Source organism: Dermacentor silvarum, chromosome 5 (genome assembly GCF_013339745.2).
Source record: "Dermacentor silvarum isolate Dsil-2018 chromosome 5, BIME_Dsil_1.4, whole genome shotgun sequence".
NCBI classification, from domain to species: domain Eukaryota; kingdom Metazoa; phylum Arthropoda; class Arachnida; order Ixodida; family Ixodidae; genus Dermacentor; species Dermacentor silvarum.
The window spans coordinates 16,283,769-16,299,828 of NC_051158.1; the positions used below are offsets into that span (position 1 = coordinate 16,283,769).

A 16,060-nucleotide genomic window follows, 5' to 3' on the forward strand; every position below is an offset into this window, starting at 1 on the left:
AAGGCACGCGAAACTAAAATTGATTCAACAAAAGTCTTCACTGGAACTCAAACAACAAACTCAGATTAACTAGAAACTACTGAAACAAAACTATCTCAGTTTCGGAGCCTCGATCCGCCTTAGTCTCTCGGTCAGTCTTAGCTTTTGCTCGCCAGAGTCTGGCCACCTTGGCCCCGGCCTAACTGCGTCGTAAACAAAAACATGGGCTCTTACGGACCGCCGACTTGAAGCTCCTCTCGTCGGGTCCAAGTCGCATTTATTCGGGGCGTCGTAACTGCCGTAGATGCCGACGACTCGCGTTCTCTTTTGTCGGAGATGAGCTCATCGGTACTTCATTGGTGATGAGCTCGTCAGCTCGTCAGCGATGGCGTTCGCCGTAGCTTAGGCCCACCTGCCTAGGCCTTGCGTCGGGATGCGTCGCAACTTCTTCAGAAGTGCCGACGTGTCGTCCCGAGGAGATTAGAACGTGCTGGTCTGCCACAGAAGGGGGATCCTCTCTGGGGTGCCTGGTCCTGCCGTGAGAAGCTGCAGCCCGTCCAGGAGCCTCGCCCGAACTTGCCGAGGTCGACGGCCACACCTTGGACGGCCAGCGTCGCGGACTCAACCAGACCCCCAAGTATCCCGTCGCCAGAGCATAGCTGGAGATGCGAGCTTCCTGACCCGGTGCCACGTCGAAACTCAACGGACAGCGCCGTTCATCCCTCGACTATGCCTCGGTTCGTGCGCCTCGCGCGCTCGCGCCGTTCGGAACGCTCTGTTTAATCGTCCTCTTCTTTTCTCGCCACAGGCGACCCCTTACATGTGACATAGGCCCCCTCTTCAAGAGTTTTTTTCTCAAAAAACTGCTCACTCTTGGCCTTCTCTGTTGGGAACTGAACTCTTCTTCTTGTACTTGCATACTTCTTTTTGTGCACTCATGGCTCAATACTGATCACCACACATTTCACCTTACACCACACACTGCACTGCAGTGCACTGGACTGTTCGCAATGTTCACAAGTTCATTGACCCAAACACTTCTACATGAATAAATCTCGTATCCAACCATATTGTTCAATACTCCAAATAACTTATACATTTGTGCTACTTCACTGTTTTCTCTCTATGCACATTTCCGAACACTACAATCTTCCGCATGCCATTCCTAAACGCTATTTCTTTCGTATCCTACCAGTTGTACTTGTTCACTTTTCCCTCCTTTTCCTAAGCTCCCATGCTTCTCTATGTATAGCCCGCTTCCTTCTCTTTCCTCCTCTAGCACATCCCTCGTGCATTTTGGAAGCTCTCTGCCTTAACTTTGGCTTCTTTTTCTTTCTCCTCGACCCGCTCATCTTCTCAAGCACATGCGTTTTGTTACGCTGCTTTCTTCTCCATCTCCTTCGAAGCATCTCCCTGCCCTTATGCGTTCTGTGCAGGTTCTTCCTACCCTTACAAGTTGCCTCTTTTCGACAACTCAGGCACCTATCACCTTTCTCATTGCTCTCGGGGGTTGCCTGACATATCGTTCCTGATGCTTGTTTCTCCCTGAATCAGGTTTCAATTACTAATGCTCCGTCGTCCCGGGGTGGCGCTACTTTGTCCTCTACTACCTTCTGTTTCTCGCAGCCTAAATGCTTCGTGTCTGGTGCCTGGCTATCCCGGAACTCAACATCACTTATCAACCCCCTGTCACTCTGAGGTGAAGCTACGTCTTTCTCTATTACCCTATGCTGCTCTTTGGTTCTGCACGCCTCTATCGAGATGACAATCATCCTCTTATCCTTGTTCTTCTGACTCACGACTTCCCCAGTCACGAAATTCTCCTCTACGACTTCACAGGTGCTCTCTAATCTGCCACCTTCTCCTGGCAACTGTCTCATGTCATGGAACCCTGCTACGCTATCACACCTGTTTTCCATCTCTATCTCGGCCTTACTCTCTTTCCTTTTCAAGGTGTGTGCTCTCTCTCGCCGCATCTCTATCTCTTTCTCAAGAGACTGTCTCTGTTCCTCATACGCTTTCTTAGCTGTAGCATGCTCCGCTAATCTAGCCGCCTCGCCTACTCGACATCGGCTTAAGGCGCTAGCCCACTCTTTCCTTGCCCAGCCTTGTCCGACCGCTTTTCTCTCAACGCGATGCAAACATGCATCTAAATCGTCTCTACTCTTATAAGACGGAGCCATAAATTTATTGGGAAAAATCTGTTTTGACCTGGGCGAAGTAGAGTCGGATGACGCCAACCTGGGGGAAATCGACCCCTCGCGAGACCTGGCGTTCATCTCTGCTATTCTAATCTTTAACTCCAAATTTTCTTTTTCCCTTTTGTGCTTTTGTTCCTGCTCCGCGCGTGCTCGTTCGTGCTTCTCGCGCTCTCGTTCGTGTTCTTTTTCTTTTTGTTGTTGCGTATTCTTGAAAAACGCCGTCGTCTCCTCCTTCGACATATTTAAATCCTTCGCTACCGCCGCCAAACGTTCCCATTCTATCTTTACAACTCCCGAGTATCGGTGACTGGGCCGTATCAATGCTGGCAGGCTCGCCAATATTTGTCACCTTTACTTGGGAGTGTGGAGAGTTGCGTGCATGCGCTACTCTCGATGGAGGAGAGACACGACTGGTGGCACAGCAAACGAGGATTTAATATTTACAAGAACGGTAGAAGCACTTGGCACACAACACTAAAACCGTAACTCCAAACTAAAGGCACGCGAAACTAAAATTGATTCAACAAAAGTCTTCACTGGAACTCAAACAACAAACTCAGATTAACTAGAAACTACTTAAACAAAACTATCTCAGTTTCGGAGCCTCGCTCCGCCTTAGTCTCTCGGTCAGTCTTAGCTTTTGCTCGCCAGAGTCTGGCCACCTTGGCCCCGGCCTAACTGCGTCGTAAACAAAAACATGGGCTCTTACGGACCGCCGACTTGAAGCTCCTCTCGTCGGGTCCAAGTCGCATTCATTCGGGGCGTCGTTACTGCCGTAGATGCCGACGACTCGCGTTCTCTTCTGTCGGTGGTGAGCTCGTCGGTACTTCATTGGTGATGAGCTCGTCAGCTCGTCAGCGATGGCGTTCGCCGTAGCTTAGGCCCACCTGCCTAGGCCTAGCGTCGGGATGCGTCGCAACTTCTTCAGAAGTGCCGACGTGTCGTCCCGAAGAGATTAGAACGTGCCGGTCTGCCACAGAAGGGAGATCCTCTCTGGGGTGCCTGGTCCTGCCGTGAGAAGCTGCAGCCCGTCCAGGAGCCTCGCCCGAACTTGCCGAGGTCGACGGCCACACCTTGGACGGCCAGCGTCGCGGACTCAACCAGACCCCCAAGTATCCCGTCGCCAGAGCATAGCTGGAGATGCGACCTTCCTGACCCGGTGCCACGTCGAAACTCAACGGACAGCGCCGTTCATCCCTCGACTATGCCTCGGTTCGTGCGCCTCGCGCGCTCGCGCCGTTCGGAACGCTCTGTTTAAATCGTCCTCTTCTTTTCTCGCCACAGGCGACCCCTTACATGTGACATAGTCTACATTGTCAAGGATTAGCTTGATTGTCATGCTTACGGCTGCTCCAATGACACACACGCGGTATACGTATTATGTGGCACATGTATATTTATTTTTGCACTTTGCTAGACGTTCTTCCCTTTGCTCCAGTGTCTCCGCAGCACGTTTAGCCTTATTCTGTTCATTCCTCCTACGCTCAACCGCTAATTGCCAGGCAACTACTTCGGGATCCGATGAGTCAAGCTTCTCTGTTCTTCTGCGCTGTTGAGCAGCATTTGTGCTCTCCTTCTCCATGGCTATACCACACTGGCAAACGCCAGTCAGAAGCGCAGCGGCTCCAGCGCAGTGTCAGACGGCGACTGCACAGCGAGCGCGCGCCGGCGCCAGTGCGTCTACCACGGCTACGACGTCACTCCTCTGGAATGCGCAGACCGGCGGCGGTGAGTCGCGCGCGGCGGCGGCGGAGTGCGCGAGAGGTGCCGGCTCCGGTGGCTCCGGTGCGCAAGCCGTGTGACATCACTGACCCTTGCGCATGCGCAGCACGGCTCTTGATGTGCCGCGCGAAACGGCCTTGGCTAGGCCAGTGTAGCTAACGCTACAAAAAGTTGTGTACGGGAAATACCGCTGCCATAAACTAGAAGCTTGTTTCCCCACAGTACGACTGAGTCTGTGGAGAAACAAACGCATTGTATGTTTCCTTCGTATTTCCAAGCGATTTAGTGCGACTGTATTTAAAAGCGCGGAATCAGGTTAGTCATGTCCGAACGACCGTAAGACCAGTGTTTTGCTGCGCTACGAGGACATTGTAAGAGTCACCTTACGAGAGGAAATATTCCCCACAAAGCGGGGCTCCGAGAAGTATTCTCAATTTGCTCAGCTAAGTACCAATTAGCTGAGCAAATTGTACCAATTAGCTAAGTACCAAAGTACCAATTTGCTCAGCTAAGCAATCGTGTGGCTCACAGCAGGCCCTACAACAATTGACTCGGTGTAGTTCAGTGGTTGCGGCTCCACTTTCTCAAATCTCACAACCTTACCTTCGCGTATAACGTGCGAGATTTGCGTACACTTAACAGGCACGCATGATTTTAGTTATACTTCCGAACGGAAAAACGAAATCACGCAGAACCTCCTCCGGGAGTTGCCTAAGTATGCACAAGCATTGTGCCGCTTGCTAATCCCCACGCTGCCCGGTGTCATCATCAATGTTATGAAACTTGATTCGACCAGCATAAGCCCTTATAGACCCTCATCGGTCGTTATCAACCTTATCGAACACGATCCGAACCTGACGAACTATTATCGGTCCTTATTAACCTGTATGTCCAGCTAAGCTGTTACAAAACCACCACTACAATTGCTGAGGGAGCATGCAATGTTTATCCATGGTTCGGATGCTTGTTTTGCACTTGTTCTTTATTGAAACATGTGCTGTTCTGTGTATTGTATGGGTGATCTGAATGAATGTATGCGCTGTTCGCTTCACTTCGCTGAGCGCTTGTAGCCTCTGCCTTACGTGGTTATGAGCCATTGCATTCGTCTTACGTGACGGACGGACAAATTTCTCATTTGGTAGGCATAGAAATGCTTATGCATTTAAACCTAAAACGGGATGGTTTATTAAACGAGACAAAGCTGCTGATTTTCGCTGTAACACGGGGACTATCTTTTCCTCTTTATTTCGTGCCGTCGCGCGCACTATAGATCATGAGTTTTTCCTTTCAATTTGTTTTTACACTGATAATATTCAAACCTTCGCATTGTCGGCACATTGCACTAAACACACGCTTCACACGTAACAAATTAAGTAAACACCTAACAAGTAACACGTAAACACACGTAACAAGTGCTCTATTTGGCGATGTCCTTTTGCGTCAAAAATTTGCCTAATACTAAATCTGTCTAAGCACCTTATCTTTCTAAATACCAAATGAAACACTTTACCATGCACCGAAACTTGAGAAAAAGGGGGGCGCGCAACCACGCTTCGCGCTTCGATGGCACTCCATAAAGCCATTTGGCCCGCTCCTTCTTGCAGAATCTAATACCATCATCTTTTCTTATACGTCATGGCGCAAATATGCATCACAGCTGCACATTCGTGTCCATTTTTGACATGGTCCGCAAGCTCTTTCCCATCAATTCCACGGCAAACGAATCTTTTGCCCCTGTAGAGATGCTTTGCCGCATAGTAGCCAAACAAAAGCGCCCCAGGAAAAAAATTCAGCCAGCGGATTAAAACCAAACTGGACCTACATATATAGAGAGACCTAAAGTATGTGCCACTAGAGTGCAATTAGCGGATGAGTTTTTACTGTGCTGCAAACTACATTTTAAAAATTACTCCATGCATTTTCAATGGGTCTACAAAAGTGCCCCAGGAAAAAGATCCAGCCAGTGGAATTAGACTACACTCGACATATACCGTGAGAACGTTGTCGGGATTTAGTGCCTAAAGTGCAAATCGCGAAAAACGAGCCATTGCTCAGTAATCAATTTTTAAAATATGCTTCCCATAGAGTTACGCCAACCGCATCGCCCCAGGGTCGGCTTCGCCGCAGTAGTCGATGTCCCAGATTGCTGGACTTGTCAGACATCGTGACACGCTGGTCCAGGCTGTACGGAGATCCGGGCCCACACTGTATTTCCGTACTTAGACGGTGAATAATCGTCGATTGGGAGAATTGGTAAGGTGTCATTACGAAAAAAAAAAAGGAGCGCGAACGGGGCAGGTACACAAAGAAAGCGCCTGTGTCGTCGTATTTTTTAAATTATTTTGTTTTCTTTCTTGCGTCCCTTTACCGTCCGCGCTCGTTTCTTTTTTTTTTTTTCATTAGACATGCAGCCAGTTCGGTACAATAAACAGAATAGTTCAGCAAGTGATCTAAGAACACTGAAAATCGAAAAGAAACAAATTCGCAGGTCCCTGGCATAACTTCACTCCGTTTTCGTAGGTTCTTCATGTACAAGCTCCCAAGAGGAGCGCAAGGAAAGGACAAAGTAAGCGTTCCCAGTGGCGAGGAATACGTGTACATCGATTCAAGGACGCCGACATCCACACCTTACTGGATGATGTCAACGCATAACATCTTCAATGCCAGCAACGCACTGGCCAATACAATTACTCCTCTCACCACAGCGGAGAAGCCACAGGTAAAGGAAGTAAATATTCGGGCCTATACAACACACTTCATTACAAGCGAAACTTGAACATTGCCATTTACCCAGAGTGCACGTGTAGCTATGCCTTTAAACGCGGATTTCATCGCAGAATTGTAATGTAAAAAATAATGTGTAAAGAACTCCTATGCTACATTTAATCCAAAATGAAAAATGGTGGCTGACTAATGTAGTAGCACACGAGGAATAAGGATTATAAACAGGGATAAGGTGCCTCAGAAAGGCTGGCCAACGTTTCGATACCTATCGAAACGTTGGCCAGCCTTTCTGAGGCACCTTATCCCTGTTTATAATCCTTATTCCTTATGCTACATTTAAGTTGCTTTATGTAATTATTTGTGAAATAAAGACGCAATTACAGCAGCAAGTAGGCATATATTTATCTACGACATCTAGCGTGGGAACCCATCCCACTCGCGAATGCGGCCACAACAGGGCCATGTGTCAGAATGTCTTTAACCTTCCTCTAGAGCTTGCTGAAGAAGCTGCAATGGAGCTAGGAATCGCAAGCTTCTAAAATGACGCCGAAAATATATCGTCGTGTTCTCGTGCAGAACCTAGCGTACGCAGTTTACAATGACCAGCCTCCGTACCATCTCGAAGAAAAAAAGTCAAGCAATGGACACACCAAAGGTACTTATACTTACCTTCGTGCAGTATAACCTTAAGTTATACCTCGCATACTGAGATCCCCGCGCTTTGTACTTTCTTTGTCGACTGCTTTCTTACTGGCAGCGACATTATTACACTATTTTAAAAACCTCGTCTTCACAAGCGAAAGGGCCTCATTAGTGCACTGAGAATCAAGCAATGTATGCATACATATTTTATATTTACTATCAAGTCTGGGGGGGGGGGGGGGGTGGCACATAAGTGCGAACATGATAAGGGACGTGCGAATAACCGGCCCATCTGCAGTTGCCGTCGGCAGCATCTAGGGGAGTCTAATCAGGGTTAGCGTGGTTTACCTGTCACTTGGCGTACTACGTGGCTGCCGCGATTGTTGTAGTCCTGGGATTGGTGCTGCAGGCCTAAGGGAATGCTGACATCTACTAATAATCCTGTGACTTCTTGCGTTAACTGAAATAGAAACCTTCCAATCGCCGGAAAAATTTGTCGGTGCGGTCAAGATAATTTACAATAATACTACTCTGTGCGAACCAGATTTGGTTTCGATATTCAGGAGATAGAATCATCACGACGTCATGAGACAGTTGCCCGCTCCGTTTCTCAATAACGCGCCCAGCACTTTTGCCTCGATTTTAAGAGTGTCATCAGAAAGCCTAGCTTTACCGCTACACAACGTCAGCAAATTTTGTCGTGTCTCAACGAAGTCTGGTCGATGAACTAATAACGTCGATGAAACCGCATTCAGTATTTCGAGACCAACATTAGTATGAAATTAAATGTCCAATAACTGCTCCCTAACCTTCGCACTTGCAAAGTGTCATCCTATTCGGTGAACATGTTCACCCTTCTGCCATTGATGTGTGACAGGGGGTGAGGCCTCGTCAGGAAGTATGCTATTAGCTTCTTCCTTTTGCCTCCCCTCGTGAGCATGTTCTGTGTAGACATGTTCATGTCCGAATAACCTGATTAGATTTTATTTGATTATTACTTGAGAGAAGGGCACAGTAGAGCCTCTGCAACTGTCAAAATGTGTATCAGTACTGTTCGAAAATGCCTACGCACCTAGTGCATTTATTTCCGATGCAATCTTATTCGGCAACGAGAAAATGCGGAAAATTTACTTAACAATCGCACTTTCTTCATCGTTGTCCTACAGGACTGTTCATCTTCGACGACGAGTCGGGCGTGTGGATTATTCACAGTGTGCCGAAGTTTCCCGAGATGCTCCACAAAGGCATGTACGTCTTCCCAACCAGTGGACGCGAGTACGGCCAGACAATTTTGTGCGTCACTTTCCCCACTAGTCAGCTCGAAACGATCGGTAAGTGGTGCAGTGGGCGAAAGATAGAGCATTTTTATTGAAAAGTACCGTTTTAGCTGCCGAAAGTTCGCACTGCACGCCACACAGCAGGGGATGGGCCTTGAGCCGTCCTAAGCTGCAAACTTGTTGCATGTTCCTCCTTCTTTCCCTGGATTCAATGGCTGTTTCCGGCTGCGTTCCTTGTTATGCCCGAGAAGTCTGTCTGGGTTTAATCATAAGCCTAACGCAAAGGGGCCCAAGGGTAAAAATAAGAAAACGAATGCAGCCCTACCCAATCATTCACAGAAACATAGCAAGAATTCTTCTTAGAAAAGTTGTACTATACTTTCGCACTGCTGATGAAGCAAAAACTCGGGATTAAGTATGCGGACCCCTTCTCAAGTGAAGCTTCCTCGCCGAGTTCTAGGCATTTTTCTCTTTTTAATTTACATAAATGACATAGCTAACAACATAACTTCTAGCATACGCCTTTTCGCTGACGACTGTGTGATATACAGACAAATAACTAACCCACTTGACGTAACACGCCTACAGGCTGACATAACCTGCTTACATGAGTGGTGCACACGTTGGCAAATGGAGATCAACATTGACAAAACAAAGCTGATGACGTTTCCTACGCTCACTAATACTCCTGCGAATACCTACTCGATTAACAACAGCATAATCGCAAAAACACAGTCCTTTAAGTATCTGAGTGTGCACTTCTCACCTAATCTAACGTGGAACGTTCATATAGAGCATATAGCAAGTAAAGCCTTTAAAAAACTAGGTCTCTTAAAGCGCCGTCTGTCAGCTGCCAATACCGAAACGAAGCTGCATGCCTACACAACGCTGATTAAGTCAGCATTAGAATATGCTTCTATAATATGGCATCCAAATAGCGTTGACCTTTCAAACCAGCTTGAATCTGTGCAGAACAAGGCAGCCAGGTTCATTTTATCTTCATATTCATCTTATCCAAGTGTAACGGTGTTGAAGCGAAAACTTCATCTCCATAATCTTGAGACACGACGCAGGATATCTCGTTTGTCATTTTTTCACTCCATGTATCACAGCAATACAGTTTTTGCAACTACGAATATTCTTCCGGCGCATCATATCTCTTCACGCAGAGATCATAGTTATAAAGTTGAACCAATTTTCGCAAGAACGCTGAAATATCCGAACTCGCCATTTGTATTGTCAGTAAAGGAGTGGAACGATCTGCCGGAACAAATAGTTACCCTTACTGATATATCGTCCTTTAAGGCAGAATTGCTGATGTATCTTGATATAATCGACACGCAGCAACGCTAACCTCGTCAATGTGCATGAAGTCGATATTTCATATAGTATGCCTCTTGATTGTAAGATGATGTCGCTTGTACTTTCCTGCGCTGATTTGCAGACGCTCCATCTCTTTATTTTTTTGTTTTGTTTTTTTGTATCTTGCTTTATTTCATTTGTATTTGCAACTTTGTTGTACATTATGATTGTATAAAAATCCCCCCCCCCCCCCCCTATGTGATGCCCTTTGGGCCTTTAGGGTATTGAAATAAATAAAGAAACTAATTATTTCGGACGTACCGGGCCTCAAAAGCCAAAAGTGTTTAACGGGATGGTGGCGCCATCCAGGAACAGTGCACCAAAGTAGTATTTTTACCGTTTAAAGCCTACAGTTTCATACAATAAATACCAGAGGGAACTGTGGCGCTAATGCTTTGGGGAGCGGCAAGCAGGACGATTCAGCCGGCAAGGGAATGATGGTTAAGTACATGGAGTTGCCTCCTTCTGCCTTCAACATCGGCTTTGTGACTTTTCGAACTCGTCATTTTCGACAAAATATGGCCTTATGAATACTTAAATAAACATTCAGAAAGATCGTCCGACGGCTGGATTGGAACACAGGACCACTAGCACACAAGCCTGATACTGAAACTATTACGCCACCGATGCATGCGTCGGCAAGCGGCATTTCTCGAGGGCAGGCCGGCGCGTTTCGTTCCGCAGCTGCACTACAAGAAACCGAGGCATCAGAACAACCACGAGTGCAATGTGACACTGTAGATCACCACTGAACTTTTAAACAATATGTATACGAGGATGTACTGCGTGTAAATATGTGTATACAATATCCAGCCTGTCTCTAATTCCCTGGAAATAATATTTTTTTTTCCGATAACATGCTGCTGCTTATTACTAATATTTATACCTCGAAAACCACACTTAATATACACACGCACGGTTCATGAGCCAATCACACCAAGGATGCTTTCCTTTGCGTAGAGGTCAACTGGAGTTCAGTCCGCTTGCTTTTTGGCATTCTCAAGATTATGCACCCACGCTGTCATGAGGACACTGAAACAGGAAATGTGACTGAAGATAACTCGTTTGCAGTAGGCTCAGATGAAACGTTATTGCGCCAGAATTAATGAAATGCTGATACATTAGGGCGAAGATTGTATTTAGACTGAAAAAGAAAATGGCCAGCTGTGGTACGTAAACGTTCAAGTGTTAAAACTCGTCTCCTTTGGCTGGCTCCTCCCAAATGCCCGTTATTACTGCAGTCTATATGTATTCTGAAAGCGCTTAGGTTAACCGCGACAACCATAGAGAGACCACGGCAAAGGTTAAAGCTAGCACAAATAAACGTTTTTAAAAGTGTTGTTATCTCTTACCATCCCTCTCCTTCTTTTGATAAATGTGTCGGCAAGAACACGTCAAAACCTACATCCGAAGAAAGCACCGTTCATTGGTCGCCCAGTGTTTACGACACGTGGTCAATTGACCTTCCATTGTTCCCAGCCACGCACCTGAGACTGCAGTACCCAAACATCTACGATAGCTACGCACCGGCATCACTCCGCAAAGGTCGTCCTGCCCTGAACCTTCTTCTAGCTCGCAAGTTCATCCGTGAGGCACCATGGGTTCTGACTGCTTCGCTCAAGGACGTCTCGAACAACCCCTACATCAGCTTCGCCAAGCACGGCCGCTACAATAGAGGTGCGTAAAACCACAACGCTGCGCACCATAGCTACCATCACAGCTACTTATCACTAAAATTTGAGCTCGCTACTCTCTACCTGTCGAATGTAATGCTGTCCAGTGCCTCACGACACTTTTGTTTTCATTTGTCAGGTTTATTGTTCCATGATCACAAAGGAAATAGGAGACTGTGAGACGAAATGTAGTGGACAGCTGCGATTTGATTCTGACTAATCAGTATTTTTTGACGAAGTGTTCGGTATACAAGGGTTTGCATTCCGCGCAATGGAAATTCGTCCGCCACGTCTGGGCATTGAGCAGGCGACCTCGCACTTAGCAGAATTAGAGCCTCGCGTGCTAAGCCGCCGTCACAAGTAGTGATTTGCAACAGTTTATTTTGCACTTCTTTGTATTTAATTATGAAATAATGGTCCAAAATATAAATGCAATTTCTCTGACTTATCAGTCATGAGTAACTTGGTATGCCCATGCTTTGATGTGGGGTTGGGCTGAGGTATTAGTAGACTCCCAACTTTCACGGAAAACCTAGAAGAGCCAAATATAGGTAATAATAATCACTGCAGTAGAAAACCTGTGATTGCAATCGAAAAAGAACGACCTCTACTTTTTTTTCGAGTTTGCCTTCTATGTTTCTGGGTTCATTATTATATAAAAAAGGCACAGTATTATATACGGTACTTTCTGGTGTACAAAGTATTGCTCTGTTTTAGCAATGAATTCAAACCATCTGTAAATATTAATAGTTTTAGATATACTGCTTGTTTTTTTTCTCACATTCCCGCAGAAATTCTAATACAAGGCCCTTGCAAGCGTGAGCGCTAGTAGTAGCCCTTAACATTCGATTTGAGTTCTGAAAACGTCACGCGTTCATGTATATAAGCAAATATAGTCCCGTTTTCTGTGTGTTACGAAGTCCGCCTTTCGCGTCCTACACCAAATCCAGCAAACATTTTATTGCGGTATAGGAGTGATATATTTTACTGTCTATGTTCGCATAGCTTGGATTCCCCGACATAAGAAATTACTCGCTTCACACGAATCACGGAGTTTCACTGAAGGTCTTGCTCGTTCACAACCGTGTGGTCACAATTATCATTATGGTTCACATAGCGTATTTATGTTTGTCGCCTGTCCTTCAGACGTCTACTCGGCCGCTGTGGCCAGCAACCTTGAGTCCAACCTATTCGCCTCCACATGGCGCAACGGGGCCGGCGGCAAGGTACCCGCCGATTGCAACGACACCTACACTGTCACCAACGTCGATGCCCTGCGTTTCAAGATGAGCAAGCAGCAGCTGGACGTCAGGAACGGCGAGGACCACAGCAAATGGGCCATCTCGGAGGAGACGGCAAGGCGATACGTTTGCATCGGAACCCTCAACCGCATGGTACGGAGAGACGTAGTAAAATTTTTGGCTGGGCAACATGGTTCAAATATCAGCGATGCAAATTAGCTTGTGGAGGAAACAAAAGCTGTAGAGCAAACTTTAGCTTGGATCAAACTACCATGCCGCCTATTAATGAACTACATGCACACCACAGAAATACTTTTACGGGAATACCAATGGATCAAATTCAATGACATTTGTTGTATTTGAGGGAGAAAGTCAAACTCTAGTGACGGTAGGAAGCAGAACATTAGGGCTTGTAATTGATTGTAAATATTGCCAAAAATCAACAAGTTTAAATAAAATAGAAACGTGAAGTTCATAAATTTGGAACTCCGCACCGAGAACAAATATCCTAGTTCTCAACAGAACTGGGATATTCGGTTGAGAGCTGGAACTCGAACTGGCAGCTGGGATATCTTGAGAACAGTAGAGAAGAGAAGTAGAGTAGAGAATCTAATGACAGCCAATTTGGCTTATGGGCTTAAAACTAAGGTGAATTTGTTGCGAGTTTTACGACTATTTTGAAAACATTCTACTCACATATTAGTTCCACATTTCAGCAGGATGTGTAATACATTTATTTTGTCCGCTATAAATGTACTATACTAGGTGCAATTGGCAGAATTGTGATTTTGTTTTCCATTACTAAGTTACAAGGTTGTAATGTTGATAGTTGTTGTTTTATTTAGGAATTTGCGATAAAAGTTACAAGAGCAAGGATTTTCAAAATAAAAAAAATCTGCATACGGCAGTCACTAGATTTTAACATTTTCTTTCGAATGTAGCAAACGATTTCAAATTCGGGGGAGCGGTTGCCGAGGCAAACGATTTCTTCTTTCTAATGTGTGGGTATTTAGATAGGAGCCCCGAGCTAAAGCATCCTGTTTGAAAAAAAGATAGCAACAAGGAGCTCCGTCTCTGTAGGAAGCAGTTTGGCTGCATCTGCGCATAAACCGCATTAACAAACTCGGATGTCAGGAGAAGCGCGTGTAGACCTAACGTGAAGTGCGTGGCTTGCGTTATAAAGAACGAAGTTTAGCACCTGCCCAATTCGTTCGTCTTCCCTTCTTCTTAAGTCTTTGTCTCCTCGTTGCGCTAATATGGAGCCCCATTACGAAGAGGTACAGCCCAGATGTATAATTTTGTGCTGTTGCTGTACAACATGGCGCGTTGCTATACCATAGTGGCTGTATGGTAATGGAGGCCAATGAAAGCTGAATTAGTGCTCGTCATATAGTTCGAGAAGCTCGAGAACTAGTTAAGGACCACACAAAGAGCGGTGAAACGGAAAATGTTAGGCCTAACGGTAAGAGAAAGGAAGAGAGCGGTGTGGATCAGAGAACAAACGAGAACAGCCGATATTCTAGTTGACATTAAGCGGGAAAAATGGAGCTGGGCAGGACATGTAATGCGTAGGATGGATAAACGGGGGACCATTAGAGTTACAGAATGGATACCAAGAGAAGGAAAGCGCAGTCGAGGACGGCAGAAAGTCAGGTGGGATGATGAGGTTAGGAAATTTGCAGGCGTAAGTTGGAATCAGCTAGCGCAAGACAGGGGTAATTGGAGATCACAGGGAGAGGCCTTCGTCCTGCAATGGACGTAAATGTAGGCTGATGATGATATAGCTCGTATACTTGAGGTTATCTGGCTCGAAATTCTTTGGTTTCAATAGCCGAGAGCCGCTTGGAATTTAAATGAATGTATGAAACTTGGTTCACCGAAGGCAATGAACGAGAATATCTCCTTTGCAATGACTTTATTGTAAAACCCATACAGAGGATAGGCGAGAACTAGTAGGCCAGGAACTATGCACAACCAGAGATATTCTCAACTAGATTATGGTATTTTCTTTTAATCCTAGTTTCAAGTTTTGTTATACTTCCGCAAAAACATATTTTACCTCAGTTATCTTTCGTCGTTATTTTACTTCAACTGAGCCCATTGAACAAAGCTACCGCACAAGAACTGAGGTGGAGTTTCGTTTGTTTTCCTCAACGAATTCTCGTTCCATTTAAAGGCATTGTATCTTATTTTTTTATTTCTTGCATTGGGGAAACGTCAAATACAAAGTACCACACGCTGGGCAAGTCTCGTAATTGTTTCTACATTTGGACAGCAAATAATTTAAAAAATCTTTATTAGACGAAATGGGTGGGTGACAGTTTGGAGAGCAAACCTGTTGATTCCTTGTATGAAAACAAGAAGCTCAGTGCTTTGCGCTGTTTCGATGGGCAACGCCACGTACTCAGCATCCGCTTTCAAGTCAAGGAACCTTGGTCGAGCTTTTCTATATTTACTCGATGTAGTTTCCGCTCGTGTCTGTGTGTTGGGCCCTCAATCAGTACAGGCTCATAGAGACACCACAGCAACGCAGTTGTCAAAGCATGGACTTGCGCTCTGTCCATTGCGAAAAAAAGAGTCTCTTCGTGTGCGCACCGTTTAGTCGAAACCGGTGATAGAGGGTCACCAGATGTCGTGGCAGACATTGCTGTAGACTTGATTGACGTTCCAAACAGTGCCAATGGGTTTGAGCGTATCCTGATGACGAAAGTGATTGGGACGATGTACTGAATTGCAGCACTCACAGTACCGAAGAGGAGGACAGACGCTCTGTTTCAAGAACGCCCTACTTCACAAGTTGCTCCTGAGAAGTGTCACGGAGTTCGACAACTGCAGCATATCAAAATGATCATTAAGATCACAGTCACCGCTCATATTAGTTGTTTGTGAAGCAACTAAATCACATATTACAAGACTCCAGGATCACGAGAAATAAAGAGCGTTATATGTTCAAACCACCTCCACTATTTTCTAAACAGACAAATCACCTCAAATCATTTGGATGAAATCTGTGGCTACTCAGTTATTCTTATGTAATAAATACCCGGATCCATAATGCGTACGCAATGTTGACGCAAAGCCACCACACAAATGTGAATTTTTAAAGCGCGTTTACAAGGCTTTGTGCCTATTTAAAACATCCTGCTTCATATTTATAGGATCTACGGTAGTACACATGTTTACCCTGCAAGAAAGGTTTGTTGCCGTGTTTATTGGCTTGGGTTGCTTCACAAATTGCC

General features: G+C 45.7%; 1 protein-coding gene across 6 annotated transcripts in view; it reads left to right on the plus strand.

The window, feature by feature from the left end:
- The window catches only part of LOC119452950 (plancitoxin-1), a 74,225-nt gene extending 58,469 nt beyond the window's left edge, over window positions 1–15,756 (plus strand). The window contains exons 2-7 of one of the 6 annotated variants that reach the window (XM_037714913.2): window positions 6,423–6,621; window positions 7,203–7,281; window positions 8,435–8,599; window positions 11,387–11,584; window positions 12,727–12,974; window positions 15,559–15,756. In XM_037714913.2, the coding sequence (XP_037570841.2) occupies window positions 6,423–6,621; window positions 7,203–7,281; window positions 8,435–8,599; window positions 11,387–11,584; window positions 12,727–12,974; window positions 15,559–15,669 (1,000 nt within the window). In that variant the 3' untranslated portion in view covers window positions 15,670–15,756. The remainder of the gene's footprint in view (window positions 1–6,422; window positions 6,622–7,202; window positions 7,282–8,434; window positions 8,600–11,386; window positions 11,585–12,726; window positions 12,975–15,558) is intronic. The other 5 variants (XM_049667432.1, XM_049667431.1, XM_049667430.1 and 2 more) reach the window with 5 other exon arrangements.
- Window positions 15,757–16,060: the final 304 nt, after the last annotated feature.